The sequence below is a fragment of the Grus americana genome, chromosome 7, assembly GCF_028858705.1.
Source record: "Grus americana isolate bGruAme1 chromosome 7, bGruAme1.mat, whole genome shotgun sequence".
Taxonomy (NCBI): domain Eukaryota; kingdom Metazoa; phylum Chordata; class Aves; order Gruiformes; family Gruidae; genus Grus; species Grus americana.
The window spans coordinates 15,756,110-15,768,702 of record NC_072858.1 but is presented as its reverse complement, the minus strand read 5'-3'; the positions used below and the strand labels follow the sequence as shown (position 1 = coordinate 15,768,702).

Genomic DNA, 12,593 nt, shown 5'->3' with positions numbered 1-12,593 from the left:
AGCTAGGTGGTTAGCATCTACTTTTTCTCAGCAAGTATCAGATCCGGGGCTGTACTGGTAGCATTCGTAGAGGCCATTCGCTTGCTAGTTGCTGTAAAAGAAGAAGAAAAAAAGAAAAATCAAATGCATGGCGAGCTGCATGGTTTTTTGGAGCATCTGTGTTCTCCTTTCATTTGTCTTGATCTTCAAGTCAGGGTTCTGGTGCAGGTTTTTTTCTAAGTCAGTGTCTGTAATCATTATATCCTGTACAAGTCTGTGGTGGCTGTGTGAGAAGCGCAAGCTCTCTTGGATCCTTTATTGATTCCCATGAACCTGACCAGGTGACAGAGTTCCAGAAACCTCCTGTGACTGCAGATGTTTGATTAGACCATAACCAGAATAAGCCTCCCTGTTGTTTTTCCCTTGGGCACAATTAGATTTTGGTTTCTTTGAACTGGAACAGTCCACTTGCTTCTGTCGGGGTTTAATTGAACAGAAAGGTTTTTGTTGCATACCTTGTCTTAAACTGTTCTCTAGACAGCCTTATTCCTGAGCCAACTGTCTTCTGGGAAAATTTGAATTTCTTTACTAGAAGCAAGTTTCCTCTGGTATACAGAGGTATTCTGTTTTCACCTCGTTGGGGCAATCTGAACTGAAAGTTGTATATTTGAGTTTCAGAATTTGCCAGGATGCTTTCTGGCTGCTGGCCCTAGAAAGATTTTATTTCTGACCTTTTTTTAAAGTCTTCAGCTACTGTTTTTTAGGTTCTTGTAGCTGTCTTTGATTTCTATAACAGCTTTGTATCTCCTGGCTTCTCAGTTTGACCGGAGCTCACAACTTAAACTCTTTTATTTTCTTTTGGGCACCAAGGTTACTAGTCTTACTTTGGTCAGTTATCTGGTGCTGGAGAGCTGCTGCTGATTGTTTTTTTTTTTTCCTCAGTGTTCAGGGGGACAAGGTCTTCGGTAAACAGAGGATTGCACCCAAGGTTGTACACAAATCACAGCATTCATTTGCTAAATGCTGGTTACCCACTTAGGCTGAACGGGTGACATGCACAGTGAGCATAAGGATGCTCTCTTCCTCTTGTCTGATGTTTTGGTGACAGCAGTTGATTTACTGCTGTGCTAGAATGCAGCTGGTAGATAAAAAGCTTCTCCTGGAACGGCCCATCACATTTCAGCACTTAAGTTACTTGTAAGCACAATGGGGAAATAAAAAAATTAACGGTCCGGTCCATAGCTATCTGCAGTGCATTTCAAGCCTTGGCAGAATTGCAAGTGCTCTTACGTACCTAGCAGTGAGAAATGTTTTCATAAATGCCACCAGCTGGAGATAAGGGTTCACAACTCCAAAATGGTCTGTAACTCCAAAATAGCAAATCTATCTATCTCAGGGTTTTATGCTCCTGCCATCATCCTGGCTGCTGCCTGCCGCCTTCACAAAATTTCTAGCAACAGGCGAGCTTAGTGGACCTCATTCAGTTTCTGGTGGATCTCCCCATCCAGATCTAAAAGCCTGCTCTGGAGGGTGCTTATTTTATTAATTTATAATTTTTAAGATAATTTGTTTCAGGATCTTTGACTTCTTTTTCCCTGCATGGGCTTTGGAAGTGCCAGCGTTGTGCAGCACATGGATGTTCATTCTCTTGGCAGAAACCCACTGAACCCATTTTCCTCCTTTGAATGACACAGAATTGCCTCCTGTATTTGCTCTCAAAAGGCTGTCCCTGCAGTTTGGGAAAGAGCACCCAGGGTCCCACCAAGAGTGCCAGGTTCTTCCTGCCAAGTGGGATATGCAGATTAGTATAAACCCGCTCACCATCCATGAAACTGAGAAAAGCGGATTGGTCTTGAGGAAAAGCAGCGTGAGGCTAAGTGCACTTTTGGTCCTTGTCCTCCAAACCCAAACGGGTTGAGCAAAGCACATTTGACACGTATGGGGGTTCTCATGTGTCTGTGGACATGACTTCTTGAAATTCCTCTGTAGTAAAAGGATTCATGGCACAGGCTTTCTGGTGAAATGAGCAGGCTTTTGGCTACCCAACTCCTGGAGCTCAGAGGATGTCATACACCTAGCACAGGACTCCCTAGCCCTAGTGATGGCTACACAGGGATGTCAAGGGTTATCAACCACACGAATGTCTCCTATTTGTCTATATCTTTTACAAATTAAGTCCCCCGCAAGCTGTGCACAGAGCTGGTGTCTGTGGCCGTACATCTCTGTTGCTACTTGCCTTTGTCCTGCTTTGCACTTTTCTGCTTAAAGTAACTGTTGAGCCTTGCGAAGGCTGTCCCATCAGAGCTTGGGACAGGGATGTATTGTGCATTTACAGCTGCTCTGGGTGGAGTTGGGTAACAGGTTTGGCTTTGGGATGTTTCTGGAAGCTGTGTGATTTCCAGATTGGTTGGATCAGTGAGTCTTTTCCCACCATTGGAGTTGAACACCTTAGGCTTCTAATGGAATGTGGGTTTAAAACATTTCTGGAGCAGATAACTCTCATCCCAAAAGGGGATGTCATTTCTGCTAGCAGAGTTCAGAGAACAACAGTCATTTTCTGAGTGAGCTTATAAATTATCTGTCGTTAGAAAAGGCACCTGTGGGCAGAGGAGAAAGACTGTAACCGAACCCTCCCACTCCATGGATAGAAACTGTTGACTTTGTAGGCTTGTTCCTTTAAAGATCACAGATCTCTGTGAGATCATTGAACAAACATCTAAGCTACTGTGTATCATCTGAGCATGACAGAATGGCTCTGTGCTGAGGTGAGGAAAAGGGGGTGCGAAATGTCCCTCCTTGATGTTGCTAAGTAAAATAATAGTAATATTTTATGTACAATCAAAACCTTTTCCATTGTGTAGAGAAGTGGCAAGGCCTGGATTTCAATACCTCTCAAGTGCAAATGTATAAAAGCCATCCTCAGGAAGGAATTGGGACGTGGAGAGTTAACCTTTCCTCGTGTTTGGCTGGGCACAGAGTGGTGCAGTGAGCGCAGGAGGACTGCCAGGACTGACTGGCAGGGACGAAGGACAAACGGGTGGGCAAAGACTGTGCGCTCCCAGGCTCCTAACACAGCATGTCCTGGCTAATGCTTAGTGAGCTGAGCAGAGGAAGATTGGCAAACACAAGCTAAAAGGTGTCTGAGTAACCTGGTGGGAGCTGTGTGCAAGGCGTCCCTGCACTCACCTTCACAGTGGAAAGCAGGGTGAGGCACCTTCTCTCCCTATCTCCTGGCTCGCTCATCTTTGCTGTGTGCTGCTCAGCCTTGTCCGTCCGTCCAGCTCCAGGCACTGAACAAGAGACTCGCATGAGTCCTATCAGCATTTCTTTCTCCGCAGTCAGGACTGGAGCATGTACTCATGGCCCAGTGCCTTCCTGGGGATCGTGGGCAGCTGCACCCACCTCTGCAGACCTTTCCTGTGACCTGAGATGGACCTCTTGCATCTTACTGCCCAGGCTTGCTGGTGCATCCTGTACTGGTGCACTCTGTTTCATGCCTTGGAGAAAGGGTTTGCCCTTGATTGCTGGCACTTAATCTTTTGGGCTAGCTGAGCATTTTACTATGGAAAAAATCCTCCTTCCAGGAATTTTTCCTGGCCTCAGGGCAGACAGGATGCTTCTTCCTACTCTGAGAGTGACAGTTGTGTGAGCTGGTGGGGGCTGTCTTACAGCCTTAGTCTGAGCAGCCTCACGTCTCAGCCCGCAGCAGGAGAGGGCCATAGGTCCTTCACTTGCGTGTAGTACAAACAGGAGCTGCTTAATGCAGGAGATTTGGGACACTGGAGCAGGAATGACAACACGCTATGTATCTTGCACATATGTGGCATGACTACGCTTACGTCTCAAGCCCAGATCTTTCTTTCCCATAGCATGTAGCAGACCTACTCTGCATCCTCTGGATGCATAGAAGTGTGCTGTACACACAGCATATCTTGGGAATCTGAGTTGTTAGACTGTCATAGCAACATCCTCCTCCTCTTTCTTCCTCTTAGCATTTGTGAGCATGGAATTAATACTCATGGCTTGATCAGCTTGGGGGTGAGGGATGTGTTGAAGCAGCAGCACTGCATTTAGCTCCAGGACAGCTGCAAAGGTGAGGTAGTGTTGGGTCAGATGAAAGCTCTGTGCTGCTGCTTGTCCCAGGGCAGGTGCTTTTCTTGAAGCCGCTGTGAATGGGAGCTGCTTCCAGCACACGTGTAGCACTGGCAGTCTTAGTGGATCCTCTCTCTGAACTTGACTCCTGCAGACAGTGAAAGAGGAAAGGGAGGAGGAGATGAGTGCAGCTGGGGTCTGGGCAGAGTCTGTTGGGAAATGCGGCAGCCCTGTGTGTGTGTGTTTATTTAACTTCTAATTATTTAGTTATGTGCTTTGTCTTTGGCACTTCTGGGGATTAATTCTAGCAAAGACTCCAGCCAGCATCAGCAACTTTTAAGTTGCTCTGTGAGAAGTGTGATGCCATTTGGAAAAAAAAAATCATTCTCCATATTAATTAGAAGATTCTACTGTAAAATTTATGTCAATTATCTGGCACTTTATTATGGAGAGGCAATAGCCTCTTTGTAGTCCAGGTGGCAGCAGCCTTTTCATTACAATGAGAAATGTTGGTGTTCAGTTGAATTCACTAGGAAAAACACTCAGGGACGATGAATTGCTTTTGGAGATTAGTGGGGGGAGAAAAAGGGGAAGATTTGTACTAAACCTGGTGTAAACAAGACAATTTGAAGACTCCACTGTAAAATGTACATCAGCCTTCTACTAGAATAGGGAAACTCTAAGTCTCTTCCTACAGGCTCCATCCTCTGAGCTGAGGGGACAGGCTGCTGGGTTTGCTTGTGGTATCTTGGGCTTTGCCTAGGTTTCAGAGGTGGGAATGCCATAATTCCCTCTGTGGAACATCGGCAGTGACAGGCATTCCACCACCTCTGACAGAAGGTGGTGGAAGGGAGGACAGAAGACGCATTTGTCTATCCCTGGCTGCCCTTGGCCCCTGTGCCATGTCTGTGCAGTAGTGCTGGTGAGGGGTTGGCATTACATGCTCCATAGACTGGCTGCTCCATCCTCCAGCATGGGACAGCTAGGACAGAGGCGCCCGGCTTTCCCGTCCTGTGAGGGCTTGCTAGGCCTGATCTGGAGAGCTTCCTGCGTCCCAGCATTGTGAGCTGCATGGAGTTATGGCGGGGGGCAAACGCATTTTAACATGGGGGTTGTTGGGTTTTGGGGACTTTTTTGTCTTTGGTTGATGTGAGATCATTCAGTCAGTTCTTTTCCAACTGCTTCTGTGTCGTGGTAGCTAATGACTGTCTTACGGGCATGCAGAGGCTTTAGTGAGGTACTGGTGATGCTGACTGATTGCACTCTTGTCCTTTCCTGCGTTGATTAAAAAGACAATGTAGAGACCTTGCTTGCTGTTTGCTTCTGTTTTTCCTTTATTTTTCTGTCATTATCAGTGCATGCTTCCCAGAACCTACCCACCACCAGGTCCTTTGCTGGGTGGTGGGAATTGGTGGTGTCCTCTAATTTTATGTTGTAGTAAGGCAGAGTCTGCAGTTGCAGATGATGAAAGATTTTGCAGGCTAAAAAGTTACTAAGCACTGAAGTGTACCAGATACATGAGCCCTAGTTCTGCATGTTGCCTGTTATATATCATTGCTGGTGCAGCTCCCTCTCTGGCTTTGTATTCTCCTGGGCAGGGTGGGGATCAGAGACTGCTGCATGTAATCCTCTTGTTGCCCTAGGACAGGCTCTTCCAGAAGGTCTGGTCTCTCCTGGGGGAGTGCAGCGAGTCGGCTCTTGTTGAGGATCAGAGGGAACAACTCTAGTGCAGTAAGGAAAGACCCTGTGCGTAGAGAGTGGTAAAGCAAAGCACAGGCTGTTTTGAGTGCAGAAAAATTTGGGGCAAGGGCAATTGGTTCTGGGGGAATCAGTTCCAGAGTTTGTGTCCATGACAGTCCACTGACCCTTTGGAGGCTGTCCATCCGGTTTGCAAGGGAGCGGTAAGCTGGTGGTTGCAGCTCAGTAAGGAGCCAAAAACTGTGAAGTAATCTTGTTGTTCTGGGTGCAGCGACATGGCGTGGGTAGGATGTTGCAGAGAGCTGAGCCCCACATCAACGCCTCTGTTGTAAGCCAGCCCCCATGCTATGTTACCTGGAGGAGGTGCCTCTACTCACAGGTTATTGGTGTTATGGGGAAGGAGAGTTACGGGGCACGGGCAATTGTAGCTGCAGGAGGAAGCTGAAATCTGAGTGCCACAGAAAGCACTTGCTGTTCAGAGCAGCTCCTGAAAGGTTGGTTTGGGGACACGTACACAGGGGCCTGAATCGCCAACATTTCTCTGAAACTTCTGGAAAGCAGTCAGCAAGCGAGCAGTGGAGCAGGGGGTTAATTTGATGGCAAATTATCTTTTAAATTACAGTGGTGCAGCTCCACTGATATCTGGTTTGTTGCAGTGGAGTAAATGAGTGAATGTAGCCTGTAGGGCTGATGATACAGGTAACTGCAGGAAAGGAATTCGGCAGCCTTCACTTTTCGTCTATTGACCGTGTCCGAGTTGCTCACTTCTGACATATTGCTTTTTTAAGACTCTGATCTCACTAAGGTAACCTACAAAAAGAGGTCTAGGTTGTGACTCCTCTTCATTTAATTTTTTTCGACTGTAAAGATCCAGTAAAAGTCTGTTTTAAAAAAATAGTTTGCCCTGCATGTTTATCCTTGCAATCTGAGGAGTGTCACATTTTATCTTCCCTGTTGCTTGTTGAGAAGCTCCATAGAAATCATCTACAGTCCATTTTCTTCTATCCTTGCCTGACACTAGAAGTGGTGTTCTTCCAGCTGCTCGTGAGATTTTAAAAAACTGAATGACTATTTAAAATCCATGTGGGAGAGTCCAGCTGAAAGTCCCTTCCTTTTTAAGTTATTCATACTTCACCATCTTGGAACTGATGTTTTCTAGTCTCCCATAAAGACTTCTAGAAAGACCAGGTCAGACAAGACCTTGAAGGAGAAATGCTTTAATGTCATAATTAAATTCCTCTAGTTCTTTTGTATCTGGCAGAAAGGTGCAGATAAAGATCTCGTGTGTTTAACACAAAAGGGCATTCTTCCTGCAGTAGTTTTCCTGAGCAAAAGTCAAAGCAGTGTGTAAGAAGGGTGAAGGATGCTAGCATGCAATCTACTGTTACACAGAGGATGTGAGGTTTTTTGTCATCTGTGTAGAAAGCTGATGCCTTTCAAACCTTCATGTTAGATGCTCTTAATACCTTCTGCTGCTCTTTAACCTCTCCTCTGTCTAGCAGCTGCATCTTAAAGAGCAGATGAAATTGTTTCAAGGATGGCAGGTCCTAATCTCAGTAACAGTTCCTATCCATTATAGGGTATGAAGTGAAATGATCTGTGAGTGGGTTTATCTCAGATCCCACGTAACATTTTTTTCTCAGCAGCAGCAAGAAAAGGAAATTATCAGGCAGTGAGGAGAAGCTGTTTATTTTTAACTTACCCTTTTTAAGTTCTATTTCATAATTAAAGGAGATAAGGAGTGGAAGCCAATGAAAACACATAGCTAAAGGGATAAGCTGATCTCAAGTTCACTGCAGAGATTACAGTAAGTAGTGGGTAACACAGTAGAGATTTGGGGGCCTCTTGTTCCTTCCCCGTCCTCCTCCTAGAGTATCAAACTGAGTTCTTAGCTGCCTTTCAAAGGTTGACACAGGAGGCTGATTTAAAGGATACTGCTTACAGAGCTCGCTGCTGCCCTCAGAGTTTACTCTTCCTTGCGGTGGTTTGAGGATGCCCCAGTTGAGTATCTGAAGAGATCTCTACTCAGAGCTAGTAAGGAGGAATCCTGCTTCTTCATGGAGAAGCGTATACATCCATTGTCTGTGCACACCCGTATGGCACTACGTGTGGCAGTGCTTATGGGGGGCACAGGGGAGTGAAGAGGAGCCCAAGGGAAGGCTCCTGGGGAGCAGGGTAGCCCTGGGTAAAATGCCTCCGCTTTGAGTTACTACTGACGAAGCATGTTCTACTCCTCACCTTTCAAATAGGGTTTCTCTTCTGCAGCTTATTTATCTTGGTCAGCTTGGCTTCCTCAGACTGACAGGAGGATAGCCCTCTGATTCATGCAAGCTGCTAGATCCCTTATTGCTCAGAAGACAGTGCGTTATACTATTACTCTCCATCCCTAGTGGATAGTTGCATCCCAGACTAAATTATTCCTGTACCCAGACGGCTTTCTCTCATTGCTGCTTTTGTCTCTGTGATACTTCTCACAGCTTCTGCGCACAGGAACGAGAGGGCCAGGCTGAATTTGGAGATGGCTGTCATTGCAGGGGATTCTTTCTCTCTGCCAGTGGAGCTGACAAGCAGCATTAGAAAATGAGTCCTGGAGAGGAGGCTGCGTGCTCTTGTGGCAGCAGAACGCTGACAGGCTGTTCTTAAATAACCTTGCAAAACACCGATTGCTACCCCAAGCTTGCCTCTGCAATGCTGGAGGACAGCTGAGCTGCAAAGAGACTCTGCTGTGTGACCATCTCACCTGGGAACTGCTTTTAGGACCCTTTTTTACCCTCAGTCCTCATTTGGATGATGCCCTGTGGCTTCTGCCACCTCAGGCCTTAGCCTGCTTCTAAGTGTTTGCATGAGTGTCTCTGTGTACCGCTGCCACATGCAAAGTTTGGGGGGAAACAAGACAAAGAAGTTTTTGAAAGGAGCCCTAAGCAAGTCTAGGATTCCTCAAGTAAAGAATATAAGGACATGATTCAGTCCTGTAAAGGGCAGGAGCTACCAGCTGCCTCAAAGGGCAACTGAGGGCTGTCCTACACCCTCTGCAATGCTTTTCTTAGGATCTCTCCTGAATTGTGAATGCCTTGGGGTAGAGTCTTCTTCCTTTTGCACATTATACTATATAGTCCTCCTGGTTGAGGCTTTTCAGGAGCAGAGGCTACTGTAATGCAAACCTCAGATATTGATTTTCTTTCTGTGCTTCTGTTTAGCGCTCAGATCAAGTGGTAACAGCCTAAGAAAGAAGTTCATGTGTTTTAAGAGGATTTTTCAAAGCGTATGTTTTGCCAAGGAGTCCTTAGCTGTATGATTCCTGGTAGGAAGATTATCGTTACTTACCGTCTCACAAATGCTTTGAGGAATATGTTTGTCCATGCAATGCTTTGAAGCCAAAAAGCATTGTGAGAGTCCCTCTTGGTGTTCCCTAGTTAGGAAAATGAATAGTTCAATAGGACAGAGATGTGTAACTATGAATTTACAAGTATAGCCCAGTGCTGGGAGCAGACTAAGACAGTAATATAAGCTGGAGTGCTTTGTTTGCAGGGAAGGCAGATAATAAAGTGTCTCCTGGGCAGGAAGACCTGGATTTGTGTCTCCTCTGTTTCCAAACCCAGAGTCTGTACCAGAGTTGGTCTTCTCTTAGTGGTGTCAGAACTTTGTTCCTGTCAGGAGAGAAGTACAGTGCTCTGTATAGAAGCTGACCTGAGCAGCTGTAGAAGCTGGTGGGTTAGCAGATTGTAAATGATGATTAGCAAGCCAGGAGGGAGGTGTGCTGGCAAAACTAGCATTGGGAGGACCACAAGGTTGGGCAAACCTGTATTTGCATAGTGCCTACTGCGTTACATTTGGGTGTACACATGGTAATTAGCTGCTTAATTTAATGAGATCGTGTCTACTTCTCCTGGTGACATAATAGTATTTGGAAAACTGCTGCTGTCACAGACTCATCCACTCTTCCCATGAATGAAGAAATTCTGTAAATTGAGGGCTGTTCCTTACTGGCATTAGGAAGACTTTAGTGCCCACCTCCGTGGTGTTAGTCATGAGCCAAATATTGGCTGTTAAAGCCATGTATGTTGCAAAAACAGGTGCCAGAGCTGTGATCTATCTCAGCCTTGCTCCTCCTATGTTGAAGCATTTGTGGATGCTGACTCCTCTGCTGTATTTGGCTGTCTCTGGCAGGTTTTGGAAGTGGTACGTTCCAACTACGACACGCTGACCCTGAAACTGCAGGATGGACTGGACCAGTACGAGCGCTACTCAGAGCAGCATAAAGAGGCTGCCTTCTTCAAAGAGCTGGTAAGCTGTCTTGATTCTGCAGAATCAATAACCCTTTTCCAAAGCTTTTTCTTACGGCACTTGGGGTATAGCTGAGCAGCCCTGTTACTCCGTTGGGCTCCCTCCAAAGATGGGGCAGGAATAGTATCTGAACAGACACTGCATGACTCGACTGATGTGAACGCTCCCTGGAGCTCCCTGCCCTGCAATACATGGCTGGGGAGGAACCACCAGACTGCTCAGGCCAGTAACTGGTCAGTCAGTCTCTGTCCCTTCTGCCATGGGGATCCACTGTGCTTTGTGGTGGTAAATTTGCCTGGTGGAGAAGCTGACTGCTCCCACCTTGGGTTTATCACACAGAGCAACTTAGCCTTTTTGCTGTTGTTAAGAGGACCACAAAGTATGGGACTGAGCAGAATATGTGATGCTGGTGAAACACGTGCCTGCTCATTGCTTTCCTCCATCACTCACAAAATAGGGTTCCCAAGTAAAGAAAGCAAAGGCATTCCCTAGAAATGTCTCCTTTTGCCAGAGAAGACTAATGGTAGGAAGCCCCACAAAAATAACATACCAAAGACAAAACTGAGTCCAAATAATTTGGGTTAGTAGTTACATTCTTCAGCAAGCCAGCTTGCTTACCCTGCTCCAGAGAACCCTGATGCAACGTTTTCTTGTCCGATGGCTGTGTCACCAGGGAGGCAATGTTTTTGTAGTGGCTGGCATCTGAGGGGAGCCTGGTTTTCCTCGCTTTTGAATCATTACAGCTTCAGCAGAGGGAGAGATCTCCAACTCTGGCATCTTTCTCCACCAGTTTGAGAGCTGATTCTCTCTCCCAGCTCTGTCCTTGCTGATTGATGAGTAATTGATGCCTGCCCACTCTGTCACGAGTCTGCATGGGTTTGGGAATGTTATGCCTCCCTCTGTCTACTCTGCTCCAGAGCAAGCATGCCTGAATTGGTTTTGCTTCCTTCTACAGAATGCTTTGTAATGGGTTTGTTTTGTTGGTTTGGTTTGTTGGGTTGTTTTTAACATTGCAGCGCTGCCGTTGGGTAGGATACGGGAAAAACACTTGCAGTCAGTTTCATGCCATTATTCTGTGCTCTTTTGTGCCTGTTTTTGTCTCTCTGGCCTGCTGTTTGATGCTATGTCTGGAACATGTGCAAAGAAATTTGGCCGTTGCCTTGCTGTGACATGGGCTTCTCCTGTTACTGTACCCTGGAAATAAGACACATTCATGTTTCTGTTGTCATCTGTTCTGTCCCAAGGGCTCCTTCCCTCCTCAGCCAGCATCTCCTTCCCCAGCCTCTTGGCCATGTGACTGCTCTGCTTCCTGCATGCCCCGCTTTCCACTTGGCCTGGCAGAAGCTCAGGCTGATCGTGCCAATTGATTAAAATGACATTCTCAGTCCTAAGATCATCACAGCTACAAAACACTTCAGCTAAAATTATTTTCTTCCTAGCTGTTTTTTTTTTTCTCAAAATCTCAATTTTGTATCATTTAAGAATCTGTTTAGCATAACCAGCCCCTCCTCAACTCCCTTCTGAAAATTGCCCGTTCAGGTACCCCTGGGACCATCTCCTCAAGAGCATATGAAAGCCTGAATAATTACTGTCTAAATGTGCTGATTTGACCCAGTTGTGAGTCTGTTTAATCCACATTTCTCTAGATGCCCTGAGAATTGGGACCCTATTAAATGTTCTTTACTCACAGCTACAGAAAATCCCCTGCATTCCATTAAGCTGTTCCCTCAACACAGCAGGAAATCAACCTGATATGTTATGATTTGTCTTCAGCAAACCCAGCTGGCCTCCGGTCCTCCATGGTCTTTTTTCCTCTAGGTGCGCAGTAACTGATGGCTTTATTAATTGTTCGAACAACTCATCAAAACAGCCCTAGTCTACCCTGTCCTCCCCATATCCTCTTCAAAGGAGGTACTTGGCTTCATTTTTGCGAGGCTTCTGAGTCTTTACTTTGGCTTCCGTTAAAGGTCTGATGTTGTTTAATATCCCCCCTACCCAATGCATTGTGTTTAACTGCTGAGGGTTGCAGGATTTCATGGAGGGGGCAGAGTGAAGTTGCTGCAATTTTCTTCGTGGGCTCTGCCAAAGGAGCAGGGCTGGTGGTGAACTACAGGCTTCCAGTATGGTTTCCAAGCTCATGCTGGTCCCATCAAGTCTTCCTGAACAGGATCTGTTTGCAAATAATTCTGCCCAGATTCTGCCTGGTTTTCTTATCTCTATCAGTGTGATTGCATTAAAGCAAATCCTTCTTGGTGGGGAATGACACGCAGGAGCCATTTTTCTTTTCGGCTGCCTTTTCATCTCTCTGTGCTCCCATTAAGTGGGTGAGCAGAGACTTCCCCAAGCCATTCTCTTGGCTCCTTTATGCTTAGAAATCTTGTTCTCACTCCTTTGACATGCTTTGCTAATGCACTGCTTCACTTCCCTGGCTTTGCCTCAGTGCTGCTCTTTCTTGCTAATCCCAAAGAAAAATCCGCTTTCTTCTCCCATTCACTTTTCAAAGAAGCTTTCAAAGGCCTTCGATACTGCAGCCACATTGT

General features: G+C 46.2%; 1 protein-coding gene across 6 annotated transcripts in view; it reads left to right on the top strand.

The window, feature by feature from the left end:
- ARMH3 (armadillo like helical domain containing 3) overlaps positions 1-12,593 on the top strand; it is a 129,380-nt gene that overhangs the window by 111,012 nt on the left and 5,775 nt on the right. For all 6 annotated transcript variants that reach the window (XR_008577834.1, XM_054831214.1, XM_054831219.1 and 3 more), the window contains one exon: positions 9,937-10,053. Coding sequence is in view for 5 of the 6 variants with exons in the window: in XM_054831214.1 (XP_054687189.1) it covers positions 9,937-10,053 (117 nt within the window). In the remaining variant the exon portion in view is untranslated. The remainder of the gene's footprint in view (positions 1-9,936; positions 10,054-12,593) is intronic.